This window comes from Otolemur garnettii, unplaced genomic scaffold (genome assembly GCF_000181295.1).
Source record: "Otolemur garnettii isolate 467f Iridium unplaced genomic scaffold, OtoGar3 scaffold00005, whole genome shotgun sequence".
NCBI lineage: Eukaryota > Metazoa > Chordata > Mammalia > Primates > Galagidae > Otolemur > Otolemur garnettii.
In genome coordinates this window covers 9,399,333-9,422,068 of record NW_003852400.1, presented here as the reverse complement: position 1 = coordinate 9,422,068, position 22,736 = coordinate 9,399,333, and the positions used below count along the sequence as shown (strand labels likewise).

Here is a 22,736-nt window from a genome sequence, read left to right as displayed (position 1 = left end):
GAGTTGTTTTCTAGGAAACTATAAGAATTGAACGATTCTGCTTCATTATGGAAGGAAAATTGTAAGGTATAAGGTAAAGAAATTACACACGTTTCCTCTGTATAGTGACATCTGCTGGGCTGTGGGCCCGAAGTGATTTTAAATAGCGCTCATTTTATGTGGATCAAAGCTCATTTCTCCCAATGCTCAAATATCTAGTTCACTGTGGTCCAGAGAAATAATTTGCACTTAAAGGCAAAGTGATTTCCAGAGTTTGACGAGTATACCTGAAAGTAAGTGCTGGAAACACACCCCAGATTGTGCCGGTCTGTAAATGCCAATCTGTTTGCAAAATTAAGAACAGCTTTTCTTTACAAAATGGTGAAATAATTTCTTCTTGTAATTATGTTTGGGGAGTATCCTGGAGAGGAAGGTGCTGCGTAGGAGTCCATGTGGGGAGGTCGACAGACTTACTGCCTTCCGGACATTAAGGAAACGCAATAGGAAACAATACCCGTTAAAAGGATAAACTTCGGGGATGAGATTGTTGGCTTATCTAGCCCAGTTTCAGAAAATTTCCTGCAGGACCAGAACAAGGCTCCTGACCTTTGTTAAAACGCATCTCTTTCCCTTAAAAGGATGCCGGGATCCTTCTCTTGCATTAAAAAAAAAAAAAGTGTGTTGTACTTTGCTTTTATGGCCACGCAAAGCGTGTGCTTGCCAAGAACTGTCAGTAACAAAAACCGTGGAGCGCACCCTGCAAGTTGTTCACTCCACCGCGAACCGCGAGAGGAACGCGAACCGCGAGTGGTCGGGCGGGTCTTCCAGCCGGCGGCCCGCGTTCCTGGACCCCGAGGCAGCCCCTTCCGAGAGCCTGCCCGGCCGGCCCGGCCCGCCCCCGCGGCTCCCTGCCACGCTCGCGCGGGCGCGCTCGGGGTGGGGCCTGGCGGCCGTGGGGATGCGGCCGGGCTGCGCGGCCCGAGATGCGAGCCGGCTGGGCGGCGCGCCGGGGCAGCCAGAGCCGCGCGCCGCGTCGCTGTAATCGGACACCAGCGCGCTCGCCCCCCGCGCCCGGCCACTTTCCATTCAATCCGAGGTGCTCGATCGAGCGAGTCCGAGAAGGGATCCGGGTGCCGCGGCGCGGCAGCGCTGAGGATTCCTTTACAAAGAAACTCAGAGGACCAGGAAGAAAGAATTTCACCGTCGGGACGCTCTAGAAATAAAAGTCCTCTGGGAAAAGGGCTGGAGACGCACAGATCTCGCCGGGTAGCAAGCTGGTGACTTCTCCGTGCTGATTTCTTCCAACCTCGGTAAGCTGGATTTGTTTATTTTCAGCATTACACATTTAGCAAAATGTAACTTTTGGGGCTGCGTATTGACGTTGGTGTGTTCGAGCCTGAACATTTTCTTAAGAGCACACGCGGTTTGTCAGGGAAGCTTTCCCCTTGCTGAGAGCCGGGCTGGAGTTGTTCTTTGAGGCTGTGACACCTGCGGAGAGTTTAAAGTTGAGGACGCCAATGCCTTGTAAGGCAAAATTGCTCCGTGAAAGAATTCTTTTCTTACGCGTTATTAGTTTTCAATCAGTAGAAGTGAAAATGCCAGAGGAACGTCTGTGGCTGAGTTGAAAGGAAGAAGTTGTAAGATACTATTTGCGAGGGGGGGGGGGTCGGAGGGAGGGGGCCCATTTAAAACGCTCGGCTTTTGGTCTCTCACCTCTCCTCACTGGGTAGGGTGAAAATCAGACTGCTTTGTAGACTAGCTTCGTTTGACCTGTCATTTCATCCCCAGTATTACTCTTTGCAATCTATGGCATATGTTCCTTTCGGGGGAATAGCAATATGTTTGTTTTTTTTTTTTTTAAAAAAGTAAATTGTGTGTGACAGCTTAATAAACATAAAAAGGTTGGGCATATTAATAGCTGTTGCGGGGGCTGGGGGGGGGAGGGTTTAACTATAAAGTCAACAAAACCCAGGATCAAATTATTAAGGGAAAGTAACCCATAAAATCAATTATCTTCTGAGTTCATTTAGGGATGGCTAGGTGAAGAGGTTGTGGAAGCAGGAAGAAACTGTTTCTTTTGAAAATTACTAACACAAACATCTCTAGGGTTTCCTCTGTCTGTGTGGTAACAGAGGCATACAATGTCATTTCTCACTCTCTTATGCACTACCTAGGAAATCAACTTATTTTTGTCTCAAATTACATATTCAGTGTAATCGTTCTTCTTTTAAAATACCAGGGAAGCAGTCTTTTAACTTGTTGGGGGCACTTATAAAGAAATGAATATCAATAGACTTCTCATTTACAAAGCCACATAATATTGAAAATGAGTATTGTTATATTCTTCATAAATAAATTCTAGGCTAAACTGCCTTATCCTTTTACTGTTTAATTACAGCAGGAATAAAGTGATCGTATTCTTTTATGGTCCTGAGTTTATTTTACACATTGTGGCCACTAGAGCTTCTATAGTTTTGCCCTCATGCATTACCTGATCTTCCTTGGGATTCGGACATTAGTTAATAGCATGTATCAGTTTTATAGCTATAGTTTCAAGCCATAATACTTGTCCCTTTGATTTATCTTTTGGAATTTTGACAGCCCACTTTCTGGTTGATTTATTTGAAATATGCATTGTAGATACAGGGCTCCCTGGATTGCTCACCACTAGGTGATTGATTTGAATTTGGCCCAAGTCCCTGGTTACCTCATCTACATCATTTAACAGCTGCCTGGTCATCTGGATAAATTGGAAGATAACTGATTCAAGTGATTTTAGTGACTAAGGATTGAGCACACGTAGATTTATGTATAGAATACCATTTCAGAGACAATTACTTCCAAAGAGCTGATGAGTATAGAAATGAGTGGGTCTACATGGATGTTCATGGGGGATTTCTCTATTATATTTAGGGGGAAAGTGTTTTCATCCATTAGTAGCCTATTGATACAATTCTCACCTTTTCATGTAATGGATTTTTAGAGAGAAAGTCAGTTAAAATATTGAGTATCCTTTGGGAATCAGTAAGTTTTTTTCCTTTTTTTTTTTTTTGTTCTGTTTTGATAGCGGCATTAACTAACTGGAAGATGAAACAATTTCTCTTTTCACAAGGACTTGCAGACACAAATGAATCAAATTCAAATTTTCACAACTGAGAAGCAAAGTCACAGCACCTCCTACTGTTTGCATTATTATAAAAGTTGAGATGTGACTGTTGTGAATAGGATGTTTAGTCTAGATTGCTGCTTTTTTTTTCTTGTATCCTTAAAATGTGAAGTGAGATATGACAAACTTGTTATCTCTCTTTTAAAGGTATTTTCCCTTGGATATTAACTTGCAAATCTGAAGAAATGGCATTCCGGGCAATTTGCATGTTGGCTGGACTATTTATATGTTCTGTCTGTGTAAAAGGATCTCCCCAGCCCCAAGCAAGAGTCTATTTAACATTTGATGGTAAGAAAGTTGATAAATATCTAGGAAAAAAATGTTATTAAAGGTCCTTTTTTTTTCTTTCTTATCCAGATTCAAAAATAGATACATTTAAAATAAGATATTGCTGAGGGTTGATTAACATTAAAAGTATTTACTGGGTTGCATTTTGGGTGACACAGTTATTTTATATTATTGGTTAATAGAAAGAACTCTTGAACCCTCTCTTGCTTGAAAATGCTTGGAGTATTGAGGTATGTGCTTTTTTTTTTTTTTTAAATATTTATTCCTGTTTGCATATGTGGGTAGGGTAGCTGGTCAATGATACCTCAATGTCTAACATCTTCAATTTACTATTTATCTGGTTATGTTGAGAAATGCCCCTTTGTGCTAATTCTCAGCAGCAGGAAGAGCTATTCAGGTCTAATTACTTAAAAACTTCTCCCCATAAATTTTGGGCTTTTGCCTCAAAACTGGTTACTCCGTGTGTTGTTCTAATGGTGCTTCTTCTATTTCCACAAGGATTTCCTGAGGTTGGCATAATCCCCTAATTAATGAAAAAGGACCTAAAAGAATAATTAGAAATATCCTTTTGGTTGCTGTTGTGGGCAAATGTTGTCTTCAGAAGCTTAGGGAAATGAGTGTGATTTCAAATTTTCACATACATAAAAGGTGCAAGATCTTCTGAGGGAAGGGTTTGCAAGAACTTTACGCATGGGCTTTAATGTATGTAGTTCAAACAACTTACAGATGGATGATTTTGGTCAGTCCAGTAATCCAAACTAATTGGACAGATGGAGAAGGAAATAGACGAGAAACACCATCCTGCCAATCAGGGTCATTTATATTTTTATTACTCCTTTCAACTCTGCATCAACTGCAGTTTCATTACAAATGTTTTCACTTTCATTTGTAAAACAATATACTTCCAGATTTTCCTATAGCCAGGGGTCTTTTTGTTATCTCACATTTAAATAGCAGAATGACTGACACTTATCAGTCAAATGACTATCTTCTTTTTCTTTCTTTCTAAGTCACCAAGTGTTTTCCCCAAGGTCAGCATAAGCACTCAAGGAGCCATATTTGGAACTTGGAGTGGATGAGCTTCTAATTGTGTCCTTAGCCTCTGAGCCCAGTGTTCCCTTTAAACCCATAGCTATGCAGATAAATTGTGAACAATGAAAATGAAGGCCCTTCCTGGTACCTTTTTTTTCTCTTAACTATTAAAGTAGCTTATACTCTGTTCACAAAGTTGAGAACTATGAAATATCAAATTAAACAAAGACACAAAGAGGCAGTACAATTTCTTCTCTATTTTTTATATTTCTTCTGTTATATATGGAGATGGGACAATCTAATAGATAATGATGTCTAAACTGTTCTTTATTCTATGGTATAAAAAAACTTCAAACTTTTAATGTAAATATTAACAAAAAGTATGTTACCAGAGATAATCCATCAAATTTGTATTTGAAAAGACAATTTCAATTTATATTTTACAGAAGGAAGTTAAGTAAACTAAGTAATATAATCTTTCAGAACCCAACTTTGGATCTATGTGGGTCAGTGACTGTCATGGTATACAAAGAAGTTACGTTGGACTTTAAAATATCACTTTTCGTAGTATTTTAATGCTGCCACACTCAAAACAGATTCTTGCAGAATAAGATTTACTTTGACTTATATAAAATATAGCATGATAAGATTATAAATGTAAAAGTTCTATAATTCCCGATACTTTATCTTTCCCAAGAATATTAATAGTAAATCATCAGGGAGATAAACTATTGCTTATTTTGAATAACATTTTTAAGAGCTATATCAACAAAAAGAATAAATCTAATGAAATTCTACAATTTCTAGATTAATACTTTTATAAACTATTGCAATGGACTATATATTAGCCAAGACATCATAAAAAATTACCATGGGCAAAAGTGATGTTTAAAGTCTACAAATTTTAACCATTAATTCAGTATCATTTCTAGAGAAATTTCATAGCCTTAAATGCCTGTTGTAAATTTCTTATTTCAGGTTTCTCATTAATAAAATGACAACCTATCCATGTGTCACACAAAGTCACTAAGTTTCCCCCCATGGTTTATTCTTTTTTTTTTTTTATGACAGAGTCTCTCTTTGTCACTCTTGGTAGACATCATAGCTCACAGCAATCTTAAACTCTTGGGCTCAAGAGATCGTCTTGCCTCAGGCTCCCAGGTAGCTGTGAGTACAGACACCTACCATAGTGCCCAGCTATTTTTAGAGATGGGGTCTTCCTCTTCCTCAGGCTGAGCTCAGGCCATCCACCTGCCCTGACATCCCAGAGTGCTAGGATTACAGGTATAAGCCACTGTGCCCAGCCATCAAATGGTTTATTCTTGATGTCCAAATATAGACCTCTGTATAGGATTAACCTATATATAAATTATATGAATGCGTGCTTATTTAAATACATATGTACATACATTTCATTTATTTTCTATTTCAAAATTTCTGTCCCCATTTCTCAATCAAAATTCATGAATTGGAAAATGTTTTGAAGAAATTCAAGCAAATTCAAGTTGCATCAGACCGAGGCCATTCACATCATTTGTTTTCTATCTTTACGCATCTTGATACTCTCTCAGATTTATCTTGCCTACTGGCTCTTTCATTTTGAAAACTTCTCCCAAACTAAAACTTAGTCCTCTACCTGTTTCTGTGGGAAGAACTTCAGAAGAATCCATTCATTCTTGTCTCATCACAGGGCAATTAAGTATCACAGTCAATTTAAAGGTGTGTGAAACATGAGGTCTCTTTTCTCATTCAAATACCAGCTCTTCTTTTTGTGGTGAAATGATGGAGTGATAACGTTTGAGAAACAGTGATTTACAGATTTGCCTTTCCTATTGATCTAGTGTAGGGTCAACCAGATGGGCATCAGTCCTATGGGAGAATGTACTTCAGATGTTATTAATTAATTACATTTGTGCTACCTAAATCTTCTGTTAAGAGAAGGGTGACTTCTAATAGGTATTATATTTTGTAACTTGTATAATTCTGATTTTGCATCAAATAATTTTTCAAATGGTTTAAAGTCCATAAAAATGCTTCTTAAGTTTTTCCTTAATTAATACTGACTAATCTTCCAGCCCGGGGTTAAATTTTACATTTGTACATGCCTGACAGTGGTTTAAAAAAGGAAAAGTGACTTAGTGTGAATTTCAAATTGGGAAATAGGTATATTACCAGTAGGTACAATACTTGGGTAGAATTATTAGTTCTTTCATTTATTTATATTGTGATTTTTCTGGCCTTTTTTCAGTGCTTAATTTTTAGTAATAAATCTGCCAGAGTTTCCAGGTCATTGATAGTATATCAATGAAAGGCAGTGGAATTTTACAAAACATCATTTATCTTTTAATATCTGCCTCATTTGATAAGGAGTTTAGTTAATTAAACAACAAATAAAGGAACTCTGTGAACTAGTGAGCTAAACCCAAAAGCTGATGAATTGTTATTGGACAATAAACTCAAAATAATAAATTGTCTCTTTATGAAGTCTGGTAGCATTAACATTACAAGGCACGTTTGTTGAAAACAGTTTGTCTTGTGGTTACCCAAGAGGTAAAAAAAAGCCAATTGTTCTTGATTTCTTCATTAATCTTGGAGAATGTTTACCCTGGTGGTATTGAATCTTCTGAAATATTTAGTTCTCAGATTTGTGTTACTATAGTTTCTCTTAAGTCCTTTAAAGATACCTGCAAGCTTTCATAAACAAAAACTCAGGGGTGCTTTGTGTATAAAAAGCACTCTATGCTCTTCCCCTTGTGACAATGTCATTGAAATAAGTAAAAGATGAATGTACGTGTAATTTGGAGATAAGCATAGGCTAATACTAAATTTGGGGTGAAAAGCAGTAAGTTATAAACTGTTATAAATACAATTGGAATAGAAGGTGAGAAGAATTACCAAGAATTATAGCCTTACATGTCTATTTTTTCCAGTAATCTATAGTATATTAGGACTCCGGCAATCAAAATAAAACAACATATCTTTTGTAAATTTGATTGGAGGAGAGAAATTTTATTTCAGGTTTTGCAAAGAATGTTTCTGGGAAAATATCAGGATAGAAATGTGTTAAATCAACATGCTATGATCTGTCTCATAAAACTTTTTAGAAAAGTTTGGGAACATAATTTCCTCTTATTAAAAACATAACTATTGTCCTAGGTAAGTCTTCTCAGAATATGGTAAGCTTGATTCTGTTGCCAAAAGATGCTGTTATGATGCTAAGCCATTCCAAAGAAACAAGCTTCCCTAAGGTGGAAACAAAAAAGGAATACCTTATTGTTCTGCTATTAGAAGAGTAAGCTGAAGTGTTACGCTTATTGAGTCATTCAACCGGAGCAATTCCATGGGAAAATGTGGGATAGTCTGTGGATTAGCCACAGATAAGTCTAAATATTTAAGTAGATTGAGCTCTTAATCAAATGAAGATGGCTTAGGTGATGCTAGATAGCCTATTTTAACTTTGTTCACATGTATTCATAAATCTGTATGCTACATACCTTTTATTTACAATTTAAGGTTCGAGAAGTATACCTAGGCCTAAAGTTATGCATTTCCCCGTTCTTTATAGGAACATGCTACTATTTGGTCTTCGGCACTTTGAAAATATTTCTGGTACTTTGTGTTTGTTGTAATAATCACCGACATTAGAATTTCCCTTTTGACAGGCACCATCCTAAATAATTCACATTATCTATCTCATTCTTTAATAAAACTGTGAATAAGGCAAGAATTTTGTCCTTATAAAATGGAAGTAAGGAGACATTAAGTAACTGGCTGGAGGTCAAAGGGAGAGACAGAGGCAAAGAGTCAGACCCCGGAGCCAGAGCCATTTCCACAGATGCCACTAGACTTCGTTTCAAGATCCACAAAAGTTATAATCAAAAGGGCGAAGTACTTTTTACCAAGGCATTCTGCGAACTTGTTTTATTATGTTAAAATTATCACCATGGAGTTTCACTTTTTGCTTAGAACATCACGCCTTCCTAAAAATAAAGGAAATAAAATTAATCCTCTACACCATCTCAAATTCCCCCTGTAATTTATGATTTGTCAAGGTGAAGATAAGGGGAATTACTTCTCTGGAACGTGTTTGTTTTGTTGCTGTAGGTGACAGCTCCCTTTGTGGCTGTGGGAGCTAGTCTGAGCTCCAGTGAAGGATAAGTATAGAAAAATAAATTTTTTCCTCTCCTCATGTCACTGTGCAAATTTATCAGAGTGTATGCCTAAGTAAGTTCAATATAGCCTACACTTTCTCTTAAAGAAAACCACACAAAGGGATGAGAGTATTCTTTTACATGGATAGCATTACTTCATTAAAAATGTATAACACTAAGATACACAGGACATTTTCATTTCATAAACATCTTTTACATGAAGAAGCATAAAAAATGGTCATTTTGGTTTTAGTTTCATTACTGTTAGACATATAAAAGTTATTGGGCAAGAGAGCTACAAGCTTGGGCAAATTCCAGCACTCCTGTGCCTTCTGCATTTTCATTTATGTGTTACGGAGGCCTGTGCGGAAAAGAAAACACACGTAAAAGCAAGGAACAGAAAGGTGAGACGTTTTCTAGCCCAGAGTAGGAGCTGGCAAGAAGGGCACAGAAAGGCTGAGCTGAGCTGAGCCATGTGCTATTTTAGGGTAGCGCTAGCCATGAAGCAGTGTGCTCAGCTGTAAAACATGGCAAACACACGGCATTTCTGAGGTGTGTGCTCTGCAGAAACAATCGCTTCAACCCTCCCTCTTTACCCAGTAGGAATTAACTGTCTTTGAGCACTCAGTACTAACCTGTTACTTCTGCAAAGTGCTTCTTATTTTTGCAAGAACTTCTACATTATCACATTGCTTACCGAAAGCCCATGAATTAGTTGTGCATGGAGGCTCTGAGAAGCTAGATCTCTTGGCTGAAGTCCTACAGCAGTGGCAAAATGGTAGAAGAGGAAAATTAGTTGTGAGCAATGCTTGTATAGAGGCAGAGACATCCTGCAAATGCATCTCACCGAATGTGTAGAAACGCCAGGCCACTAATAGGAATATTAACAAACTTGTCTCATGCTATCTCTTTCCTCAAAGTATGTACAACACTGTAGCTTTAACATTCTTTACATTTTAAACTAACTGTTGGTTTTAGCAATAACTTGAGATAATGATGTGTCAGATTTAAAATATGTTTTAACATCACGTTACAAGTGTCTAAATTCTCTCTGCAAAGATTGGGACAAAATTTGTATTTTCTTTTATCTCTAAATCATGCAAATTAACTAACATACTGTTCTTATGTTGCCTTTCCCCAGTTGCTGCTCTTGTATTCAAGAGTTCCTTTGATGTACTGTGTATGTTGAGATTCTTTTTTCCCCTTAGTCAATCCCTGGAATATTCTACTCTTTTCATTTGTGTATGGACCTAGAAGGAACGCATCATTAAAATGATCTTAGGTTCTAGTTTGAAGTGATGCCAGTGGAAATGCTAAATATTCTTACATTACTCAACTTTTACCATTTGCTAGCATTTACGGTTCTTGATAACAAAAGTATGAAATATTCTACCTAACTTACTTGTAAAAATGATCAGATATCAGACTTTGAATACAACAGTGGTCTTATTGTTGGCCATATAATGTAATGGCCAATTGAGTCTCACGTGGAATTGATAGATGAAGCGAGTTAAAACCATTTCATTCTAGAGAAGACAATTTCTATTCTTCTAAGATGAGGGTCATACTGCTGACTTAGCAAAAGGAAAACTTTTACTCTATAGAATGAATAGAGCTAAAGAAGCAGCTGCTAAATTCTTGCATGAAAAAACCCACTTCCTTAATATAGATTTTTTTACTTTCTAAAGATAGAATGAATTATAAAGAGGGAGCATATAGCTTAGTAAAAATAAATGCACTACTCACACACACACACATACACACAAATGGTCTCAGTGTAAAAATCCATTATATACGATTTTGGTCTTTCTCACGTCTGTATTCTCTTGCAAATGTGTGTAACCAAAACCAATAAGTCGGAAAACCAGCTGTTGCATTCCTAGTACCATTTTTAATGCATTATTTATGTTTTTATGTTTTCTTACTTTAAGTTTGTGAATAACTGCCCATTTATAATTATAGAATGATTAGATTATTAGCTTATGAATCATGCTTAAAATGTTATTTTAACAGTTATGTAGTAGCAGCTCAGTACAAACGAACTGAGGACCAGGACACAAAACTCTGGTAACTTATATATTTGAGCCCATCTCCCTGCCATTTTATTGATGGCCAGTAATAGTGAGAAAAAAAGGACTTGTTGAATAAGAACCTGCAAGAGGGAGGTAATCCATCCTCAGCTCGGATAACAGGAACACAAAGGGAGAGAATTGGGCACGTACCATGTAAATGCACCAGTAAGATAAAATAGTTCCATTTGTTCTCCACACCTGCTTTTTTTTTGTTCATTTTTTTTTTTTTTTTTGCCAGTGACGTTTTGCAGTCCAAGTTGCTGTTACTATTGTTAGCATCTATTGCCCAAGAGTGAGCAGAGTCCCAGTGATAGCATGTGGGATTTATTCTTTAATTGTGTGCGGCTGTTATCCAAAATCCTCACTTCACCAAAAGTAAATTAGTAAGGCCCTTTTCTCTTTGGTAAATAGACGTAATGTTGTGCAAACTATATGAAGAACACCAACTGGGTGTTTCATTCATTACTGAAATCTGATGAATAACACAATGGGTCTGAAGATTTCAAAACAGCACTAATAAAATTAGAAACTCTTAACAGAGTTAGACACCTGCTTATAATTGGGTGAGGTAGAAGTCTTAATAGAATATGGGACCACACTTTCTTTTAAATGATACAGACTATTATGGATAAAAACACGATTCACTAGGACTGTAATTCTTTACAGGGGTCTCTTATTTAAAGGAATAAGTGAATAGTAAGAAAGTGGCTATAAAATTGGCTTGTATAAATACTATAAATTATTGAATTTCCTTATGTATTTAGAGTTAAGTCCATATGTATACAGACATTCAGTAGACTGAAATGAACAATTTTTAATAAGGAAAATTAAGATGATGACTGGGCATATACAAGTTTTGACATGGTGTGATAAATATTTTTGAGCTCTTTCTCTAATTTTTCTAACCCATTTGAGTTCAAACTAGTTGTCTTAATTTAAGCAAAAGCAAAACCTCATGACTTTAGTTATCCCTCGATTTGAAAATAATTATTGGATAATTTAATTTAAGTCAGTTGCCAGTCAGAGCCTAAGCATTCCCTAAATAATCTCTAGTTGACACCTAAATGTCATTATACACTAATGATGAAATAGTGGGAAGAGGTTGGCTTCTCGTTGCTATTATATAGGAATCTGAGATTAAGCAGAACCATCCTTTAGAGAAACAGGCTTGCTGGAATCAAAAGCTTCCAACTTGTTGGTCTATCCAGCCAGATCTTGCTCCATAAATTCAGGCTCACCAGCTTTTTTTTCCTTAATAGTAATACTCAGAACATTCCAAGAGACCAAAACATTAAGCCAGAATAAAACAATGAATGTATTATCATCACCAAAAGAGCATTTTGAATTTTATTAGAACAAACCAATTAAGATGTTATTTTCAAGCGAAAGGCTTGGCATGGCTTCAGAAAGTTACTTTCCGGAGTCGGGCAGGGGTTTAGCTGGCACAGAGAGCGGATCTTTAGCTTAGAGTTTTGACAGCTTTAATGAACATGCAATTGGGATTTTTTTTTCTTTAAGCTGATTCTTTTAAAAGCCATGCTTCCTGCCACTGTTCAACATAATTGCATCAAGGCTGTATTCCCATAATACTCAAAACTTGCCAATATGACTGGAGTTTAAAACCTTCGTGTAAAAATCTAATTATGCACATTTTTTCAGGGGGATCCGAGAATGCATATGATCTAAGTAGCTGTATTTTTTATGTCGATACCTAAGGTAGGAAAAGCAAAGAGTTCTCTACGCTGGTATTACATCCTTTGGTTATTCATTTAATTATATTGACAACAGTCTGAGCAAATTTTCTATTATAAAAGAAAAAGAGCATTCACTAAGCTTTATCTTGTTGCAGAAAAAAGCGGCATATATCCCTTTGCTACAGAATAATAAAATATTCTGATTTTAGGTGGAAGGAAATGATTGCCCTTTCCTTATTATATCTGTAATATCTGTGTCTTTTATAATGTATTTATTTTCAACATTGTGCCTCGACAGAATTTTTTGATAACGATCTACATTGATTTACTTCTTTTTCCAGAAACCTTGTCCTTTTGTAATATGTGTTGATACTTTTCTATACATGGAATATTAATCTAGAGGCCTTTCAGGGATTACATTAGAAATTTAAAATAGAAAAAAATACAAACTAGCCGTTGTTCTCCTTACATTTGTTTTCTTCTTTCCTCTCTCTCTCTTCTTCTTCTTCTTCTTCTTTTTTTTTTTTTTTCCTTGTTTTACTGGATACGAGAAAAAGATTGTCAGACTTAGCCTGGAATTATTCATGGCATGGTAAAAGCCTCAGGAGGCCAGGTGCTGAGGGAATGTGTGGTAGGTGTAGTTAGAGGTGGCTTTGGAAAGGAAATTCAGTGCCATGATCACTTAAATGAAATTACCTCCGCAATAACCAGCTTTGGCTTCTAGGTTTTATAGTAAATATTTGATACTAAGGCAGAATGTTAAAATCTTTTCTAATGTTGCTTCTAGGTAAAAATCAGACTTGTAATAACTGCAGATAAATTTGCTGAGGTCCGTTTACAGCATAGATCTTTCTGAAGGTGTGTAAGTATCTGTATTAAGTTCTAGCAGGACACATTTTGTTCATCTTACAGTGGAAACTTGAAAATCTGGTTAGAATTGATTGCTGGTGAGTTATGAGTCGGTATGAGGGAAAGCTTTTAGGGCCCGTTATAAACAATGTTATGTCCATCTGTCTCTTCTTTTGCGGTCCAGTCATCCACTTTCCTTACAGAGAGTTTCTATTATCTTAGAAAAAAGACCCAAAGCACTGCATTCAATTTCATGAATATTTTAGATAGCTTGTCTTGTGCAAAGCCACATGCTACATCTACAGGTAAAAAAAAGGAGTGTGGCAAGAGAAAAGCACAATTAAATTCAAGAAGTGGGAAGGAGGGAGGAGGGCGGGGGGTGGGCAGAAGGGGGAGGAGATTGGTAAGCTGTCACCTAATAATACAATGTAAGGGTGCATGGCACACCTCCTGGGTGAAGGGCTCAACTACAACTTGGACTTTACCTAACAAATGCAAATGGTGCAACCTATTCATTCGTACCCTCATATCCTCACATGAATCCAAAATTTAAAAAAAAAAATGAAAAAACAAACAAAAAAGAGAAATGTGACTTGAATCCTGTCCTTGGTGCTACCTGTTCTAGTGAGCAAGATTTACCAATGATGTAAGTAACTATTACGCCAGATAAACCCTGACATGTGCCTTAAGAGACACAGACTCCTCATAAAAGAGGACATTTCTTAAATAATAATTATCTTAAACTAGTTACGAAAATTAGCTTTAAATCCCTTGTAGGCATTAATCATTTTACTAGCAGAGATTACGGTTTTATCATGCTTATAAACTGGGTTGACAGGGGAGTTAAGTTGGAATGGCAAGGAGGAGCTTACTGCATGTAACCAAGGCTTTCCAGGCCTCTGGGGCACAGCACTTTTGCTGGGTTTTGTTTTATATTTTACCTTCAAATTTCCAACAGTGCCTGTAACTATGCAGAGTCATTTAATTATGCAGAGTCATTAAGACTGCCTGACTCATCAGTTGACAAATGGGTTGACTTCCAATCAACTCCAATTAACCCCAGATACCCAGAGCTCTTAAAATCCTAAACTATCTAAGTGGTGGATTGGGGGGTGGGTGGGCATTTTTAGAGTGCTGTCCATTTCTCAATCTCTGAATCCTTCTTGTTCTATTAATCATTTTCTCTGTCTCTATCTCTAACTCTGTCTGAATATTGGGCATTTCAGAGTTGAAGGAAAAACATGAAGGAGGCTATTTTAAATGCCAGAAGTTCAAAACAACCTTCTCTTAATACACATCTTTTGTGCCCAAGGGCAAGTTCCTTCCCAGGGTCAGAGCTCCTGTCTTTACACTTTCATTTTCAGCAGCAGTTTGCCATCCATCCTAAGGCCACAAGACTACAAGTTAGCAGAAAATTAGACAGTAATTCTGGAAAAACATAATCTGTTATTCTGAGTGTTTTTGAATGACTGGTAAACCTGAGACCTTAGAACAATGATTCGCCGCCTTGGCTGTACAGGAGACTCACCTGGAAGCTTTTAAGAGTCCTGATGCCCCACCCCAGACCAGTTAAATCAGTGTCTCCAGTGATGGCACTAGTGATGTTAAATTATTCCAAATGATTCCACCCTGCAGCCAGGATTAGAAATCATTGCCCCTAACACCTAAAATGCAGTTTCTGCTAGAGAAGGTGAAAATGTCTGAGAGTACATTTTTAATAATAGAAGAGAATGCTATTCAAACTTGTGTGCCAGCAGCTTCCAAGTTAGGATCGTTTACTAAAAATTAAAATTTAGCCCCTTTACATACCAAGAGAGATTTTAAAGCTGGAGAAACCATTTTTGTGGTGGTAATTCAGCTTGAGTATGTAAGGCCCACTAAAAGTGAACAGATACCCTCAGTTGACTTCTGTGTGATGTGTGAAGACCATTTCAAATCCATGACCTAGAAAATAATTTTTTTTTCTCTTTTCTTCCTATTTTAAAATCTAATGATATCTTAGTAAGATTCTTGAAAACCTAAACTAGGTCTTAGTTTAGATTACATCATCAGGCCTAGGATAAATGGGATTAAATATGGGGTTTTTTGTTTGTTTGTTGAGACAGAATCTCACTCTGTTGCCTAGGCTAGAATGCCGGGATGTCATCCTACCTCACAGCAACCTCAAATTCCTGGCCTTAAGCCATCCTCCTGCCTCAGCCTCCCAACTAGCTGTGACTAAGGTCACCTACCACCACTGGTTAATTTTTCTATTTTAAGTAGAAATGTGGGGTCTTGCTTTTGTTCAGGCTTTTCTTGTGAGATCAAGCAATCCACAGTCCTTGGCCTCCCAGAGTGGTAGGATTACACATTGAGCCACCACTCGGCCCTATATAAAGTATAGAGGATGATCTTTGTTTCTTATGGTGGGATTACACACTGTCCAGAAGATGAAGAGGCTATAGTGGTGGCAGAAGTGGGGAGTGAGAGCGGAAAATACTAGGAGAAAAATATGTCACCTTTGGCAACAGAAATAAGTTCTGGTCCTTTTCTGTATGTCATTCTTCTTTCAGCCTTTTCCATGATGTGTGACACACAGTAGATACACCAGACCATAAACACTGGAAAGTGAAAGAATGAATTACACATTTTATTAGGAGGGTGACAGATAAGAAATAAACAAAAATAGTGGATCAAACCCTGTCAAGACTCTTAGTTCCAGGATCCTAAGATGTCAGTAATTCAGAGGCCACGTTAGCCTTATCCCTCTTCTTAGCAAATGAAGTTAGCTTAGTTCTCCCCGCTTTGCACTGTGATCCTATGATTTTCATGCAAGAGGGAAAGCTATAGCGTCATGGCCTAGAGTTCTGCTTCCAAATATGAGAAGAGCCTAAGTATCCTTGGACTGCTAAGAAAAAGACCTGGGGTTTCATGGAGGAATATGGAAAACTTCCCTGGCTCTTTTTTTTTTTTCTGGCTCCTGGATATTACAAAGTACAAACCATTTTATATAATCTGGGGGTGACAGTATGATGTTCTACTTACAGGTTTTCTGATATTAGATCAGTGGTCCCCAGTCTTTTTGGCACCAGGGACTGGTTTCAAGGAGCAGTTTTCCACAGATGGCAGTGGGCTACCTTCCCCTAAGGAGCAAGCAACCGAGGTCCCCTACACATGCAGTTTACAGTGGGCTTCCCGGCCCTGCGAGAATCTAATGGTGCTAATGATGTGACAGGAGGCCGAGCCCAGGCGGTGATGTGAGCAGTGGGGAGAGGCTGTGATCACAGAGGAAGCTCCACTTGCTTCCCTGCTGCTGAGTTGTGGCCGCAGACGGAGCCCAGTCAGCAGCCTGGGAGCTGGGACCACAGTTTTAGTTGAATCAGGGATGTTAGCCTTAAATAAATAAATAGTGGAAAAATTGGTTTGGACCATGGAAATTTATGTTTATTTATTTTGCCAATTTACTGTGTGCTTCTTCATGAAAATAATAACTTTTCTATGTTTTGGTGAGAGATTCACTTTGTACAGTTATATGCTTTCATTAACTTGTAAAACATAGCTGCATGCTTACAATTAGAAAAATTTTATAGGAAAAATTCTGTGTAAAGGTTATGAGGTAAAAATTAGTAGTGTTGTAGATGGGTCAGTAATAAACAGATCACAACGTGAGTACTTAGAGCCTTTGACGATCTCATTGTTGGCTATAAAGTTTATGCCCACTTATTGGCTTAATTTGATTATAGAGAAAAGAGGGAACATTTTCATGCATATTAAAGGTATAAACTTAATGCCTTATAATGTACAAATAATACAGAAAAATTCAGAAAAACAGATTTTGCTCATTGAATGCAATTTAGGTAGACAAAGCAAAGCAGGCAGCAGTTTTATTAAATGAAACAGGAGATGGAATTCTTAGGCACTGTATATTTTTAGCATTGCAGTCACAGAGAATGAAGATATCATTGTTTCCAAGCTTCCGCCTATAACTATTGATTGATTTTTAATGGAAAAGAGATATGTCTCATTTTGGAAATAAACAATTAGTATCCTCCTCTTAATTAGCACTTTGTGGTAAGGCTTGCAAAGTACACAGACACAATCAAATAACTGACAAATGAAAATGCTCCAGATTCTTACAGGAGTAAAATATCAATGTATAGTTTAGGAGCCTGTGAGACTACTTACAACTCCAAGGGAGGCAAATACAAATTTCACAGTTCTGGCACTTTCCCGAATGGGACAAAGACAAATTATTTTGTCAAATGGAAATTACTTCTGCATAATACTAAAATAGCCATATTATTAGTAAATCACAGGATCATGTAGTCAAGGATAGTTTTTATTTTTCCCACAATATTTCACTTGTTTTTGAGCACTGTTGATAAAACTCAAATAACCTTATTATAATTTGACAACTGGAAAAATTGCTTTATTTTGTTTATACTCGTCATGCTCCTGATTCATTTGGAGTCATCCACCAACATTAGGTGCAATAATTTCCTGTACCACCCTCCAGCAGGCAAAGCCATGACTCACTTCTCCCACCCAGTTACGCCAGAACTGTTCAGTGCTATGTACCAAATGAGGTGTTATGGTACAATATTTCCCAATTTATTTTTAAGATACTCAGGCAACATATCCAACATCTTCTATTCTGGGGAACACAGGCTAAAACACACATTTTACATTTTACATACATAATTATTTTCCCCTTGGTACCTCAGCAGTGAGGAGGCAAAAAGGTGACGATTATAAAGTCGTCGTCCTGAGAGGGCTGTATTTGGTAGATTCATTTGTTCTGCAGAGTCACTCTGTTCACATGTATTTAATGAACATTTTATAGGACAGTAGCCAATGGGCCCTCCCAACCATTATCTTCCCCTTGTTTAAACCAAAATGGAAGCAACCCATTCTGTTTTGCACAACCTCTATTCACTAAGGGAAACGTGGAAAGCCTAGGTCAGACTTCAGAGCAGACTGCCTGAGTGTGAAATGTTGCTTTCCCACTCACAAGCCATGTCATTCTTGGCAACTTCCTCAACTTCTCTAAACTTTATTTGCCAGGCTATAAAATAAGGAAAATGATAGTTGCTACTGGATGATGTCATTGTGAATATAAAACACTTAGCAAGAGATGACGTACAGTAAAAATATACTAAATGTTAGACTTTGTTACTTTGTATAACTTGAGGACATGGAAAGATGACTAGGATAGACTCCTGTCATTAAGAAATGTATTACGTAGATGTTTTAAGAGATATTAATCTAGAAGTGGGAAACTTGTGGGTCATTGGCCTATAAAATGATGTGGTAGGCTCCCATAATATTTAAAAGTGAATCAGCAGCTAATATTTAGGAATCAGGAGATTTCAGTTGATGATTTCTATGTCTTATTTTTCTGAAAAATCAGAGGATCTAGCAAGGGCAGATGGGTGCTGAGTAGGACTGTCCCCTTCAAGCCTGGCTTCCTTTATTCATTGCTGTTACCTGGCTGACCCTACAAACATGCCATTAGTGTAGAGGGAAGCACAAAGATGGATAAAAATTTAATTTCTATGTGTAGCAGTCATGATTGTAAGAATGTTCCATGGTGGTATTGGAGCAGAAAAGAAAACACATAACTAGATCTTTCAAGGAAAATAGAGTTAGCAAAAAGGAAGTTGCAATCATAAAGCAAGATGTGTATCACCTCTTCATTAAAAATGTGTGTTATGTTTATGATGTCAAATTGAACAAAATGATGCATTCATTTTTTATGTCTGTGAAAATATTATGAAAATGGAGGTTGAGAAAGTAGGACATACTGCATATAAGAACATTTATTTAGGGAAGGGACTTAATATAGCAAACTCTCTTTTATACATTTATACATAGAGGTTCATGTGTTGAAGTTCTCAGGAAGTCACAAATCACCTATAAACCAGTTTAGGATATATTAGTGGACTTTGGGATAGAATTTATCAAGTCACTACTCTAACTGCAGTTACAGATTTTTTTTTGTTTGTTTGACCATACAAAAATAATGGGCGGGCTATGGCTATTGGTTTGGGCTATTATTTTGCATCTAAAAAGTTGATAAAAATGTTTATTCAATCATTTTGGTAAAAATCTATCCTATTTTTATGCAGATATATTTTTTAAAAAGAGATATCCAACCTAAAGGTCCTAATACTCTATACAATGTGAGTATGCAAGCCTGATTTCATATGTCCTATTAGCTGCAGAACTTGTGTATTTGGTTCTGTCTCTATTTGCCAAATATTAACAGACAAAAACATTACTTGGTATGTACCAAGGTGGCCCAAAAGTCACCCATACAGTCACCACACATAAGGAAATTGTAGCTAATGTACCTTTCTTTACGTTTAACAAAATATTCACAAAATATTCTCTTCGTGTTGGATACATCTTTGTGAACAGATAGCCTGTGACAGCCACTTCTGAAGGAACAACTAAGGTTGAGTGGTCACAAGAAACCCTATTCAACTATTATAGCCACTAGTCCATTTCAGCTGGGGCTCCAGTTCACTACTAGGCTGATTTAGGAGGCTGCTGAGACAACTTTTCTGTTTTCCTTTCTACCTAATCATATGTATATCTATCTATCTATCTATCTATCTATCTATCTATCTATATATATACACACACACATATATACATACTAGACACATACATATAGAAACACAATTTGTTTTTTTTTGAGACAGAGTCTCACTATGTTGTCCTTGGTAGGATGCCCTGTGTCACAGCATGCAGCAACCTCCAGCTCTTGGGCTTAGGCGATTCTCTTGCCTCAGCCTCCTGAGTAGCACAGATGTGTGTATATGTACGTGCTATACATGTACACATATGCGATTATATACTTAATGTATACTCTTTTACCAAGATAACCTGGCATACACCTGTTCTTGATGGTAGATTTGCGACTGAGGCCTGGCTAAGTAACAGTGCACAGGGAGAGTGAGATGAGGAAGGACTCCTAAAGTTGGAGTAGCTCAAGGGCAGACAAGAGTTCTTACTATTAATTTTATTTGATGCAAAAGATTATATCAACAGATACCCAGGGTAATCACTTTGTGATTCTGGTTCTATTAAAGTTAGAAGCGTTTTTAGGTTCTCTTCAATTGACTTGTTATCATAAATTAATACATGAATCCCGTCTTTATAGTTGTATGACCTTTTAACAGATAATGATCCACTGGTTTTGGAAAATGGAATATTGAAATAATTTAAAATCATAATGTGAATTATATTACTGGAGAATTATGGAGATATTACAGAGTATAGTTGATTCAAAAAGCTAACCACAAATCTTATTCTCTTCATTACTGTACTCTCTGTGTTTTTCTCTTTTCATTTTATAATATTTAAGAAAGTATTATGAGAAGCATTAATTGGACTTAAAAATGAGTGCCTACAAATTTATTCATATGCCTAAAAATCAGTCAGATGTTAAATGTGGATTTTAGAAGAAAGCTCATTAATTAGGAGCAATTAACTAATTGCTATGTAGTAAACATTACCTAAGCCCTAAATTGAATCATCATCTTCATTTTTCCAAATCATAGAACTGTTTGGGAAAATGAGGTATTTGGATGTTTAACAAGAGATTTTTTGAGCATTCTCCTCTACATAAGTCCCATTATTATTTTTACTCAGAAATCTAATGGATTGCATATATTACTGAGACTTTTATACTATTTAAACGTAATATTCTCTGTAATTTTCTAGTGAATATGTGTTAATGTATAGTTTAATGTGCACATCAGGACTTTGAATTTGTTATATACATCAGGGATTGTAATTTCTGCAGATTTCTGATACCTTTCTGGAAGTCTGTCTCTTTGTTAAGACTGGAATCAAGAACTATACTTTAAAGATTAAACAACTGCTGTATCTAAACATTGGGTGCAATGAACATTGCCTTGCATTGCCAGTTTACATAGGGGAGCTAATGAGGCTATAAAGAAACACTGTCTGTTTTATTAGAATATGTTACCAGTGAAACAGCTGGAAAAACAGAGGTAGCTGGCGGGCTTTCATTTTCCATTGCTTTCTGCCCTTTAAATTCGGATTTCCTTTCATTCATGACCACACGCTCACCACACACATGTTCCTTGGTTTGCTACTTTAAGCCACAGAGAGATTAGGCACCATTAGTAAAGACTAGTTTAGGCACAGTTTTGACTAAAATAAAGGACACTTTCAAAGAGAACATGGATTTATGGGGTGTGTGTATGTGCGCGCTCACATGTGCGTGCTGGGCTAAATCAATAAGAAGAAATCGGGTGATGAGATCTGGGTGCCATTAGTGACGGGGACATATTTTGTGTTCCCGTCTTATTTCTAACAGTCTAAAGGTGTTGAAGTGCTAAGTCTCATCCTGGTGGCCAGAAAGAATGCCTGTCACTTTTCTATACTTAGACATTTGTTACTGATAGAAAAATTGGACTTAATCTGATCTAATCTGGTCTTTTATATTATAGCTGGTGGAGGCTTAGGGAGATTAAGCATCTTGGCCACTGAGCAGTGTAACTACAACTTGAATATACTTGTTACCTGTTTCTTCATTGGCATTCCTTCCTCATCGCTCTCTTCTCTACCAAAACACTTAAGTAAACGGAGGAATGGGGATAGTACAGTTTGAAGAATGATGAAGTGTTCTAAGAGAGGCTATAAGAATAGATCTAATTGGGCCTGAAGGAGAAGACATAGCATGAAAGGTAAATCAGGATCTGTGAACTGGGAAAGTTTGGGGACCCCAACAAATAAAAGTCAATTGACTTATGAAAATACCCATGGTTTATAGTTAACATCAAAAACAAAGGAGAAGATTTTTAAAAAGCCTGTAATTATCAACCTTCAAAACCTCAAGTGCTGAAAAAAGAGCATACTTTAAGAATATATGGCTGGGGCTGAAGGCAGAGGCGTCCCTGGCAGAGCAGGTACAGAAGTTCATTTCCCAACTTGTTCTCTCTTGAATCTAAGACATCGTGTGATGAATTTGAGCAATGTTGATTTTAGAGACTAAGACAAAATGAGATTGGAGAAACTAACCTGCTCATTAGTTGTACAAATGATGAGATAAGTTGCCAGGGCAAGGCCAATAGTTTGGAGTTGGTATAGCTTTTGGAGGAAAGCAGGGCTAGACAAGGTGACCATTATTTTAAAAGCTAATGAAAGGTGATAACTGTGGCTTTAAAAATAAGTAGAAACTCTGGGCATCATTTTTCCCCTTTCTTCTCCTTTAGTCTTTTGCTAATGATGAAGCTTAGGGGCAAGAAAGTTCCCGAGGTTGAAGCATAATTTTGGGATCTTTTTAAATGAAGAAGAGGAAAATACAGTGAAATAATCAATGCCATATATTCTTTTAGGATAAAAATCACAGGGAACATAATCTTTTCTTTTTAGAGCAATGAAAAATGGAAGAAAAAAACTTGTAATGCAGCCACACATTCCAATCTTCGAAAGGAGTAAAAACTTGAGTAGATGGAGAACAAAATACTTAATGCTAAATCTTTTGAAA

The 22,736-nt window shown here is 37.0% G+C and overlaps 1 protein-coding gene across 1 annotated transcript in view; it reads left to right on the top strand.

Moving 5' to 3' along the window:
* Positions 1-770: 770 nt before the first annotated feature.
* Positions 771-22,736, top strand: part of SEMA3C (semaphorin 3C) — a 153,131-nt gene continuing 131,165 nt past the window's right edge. The window contains exons 1-2 of the mRNA XM_003782625.2: positions 771-1,289; positions 3,293-3,433. Of these exons, the coding sequence (XP_003782673.1) occupies positions 3,331-3,433 (103 nt within the window). The 5' untranslated portion in view covers positions 771-1,289; positions 3,293-3,330. The remainder of the gene's footprint in view (positions 1,290-3,292; positions 3,434-22,736) is intronic.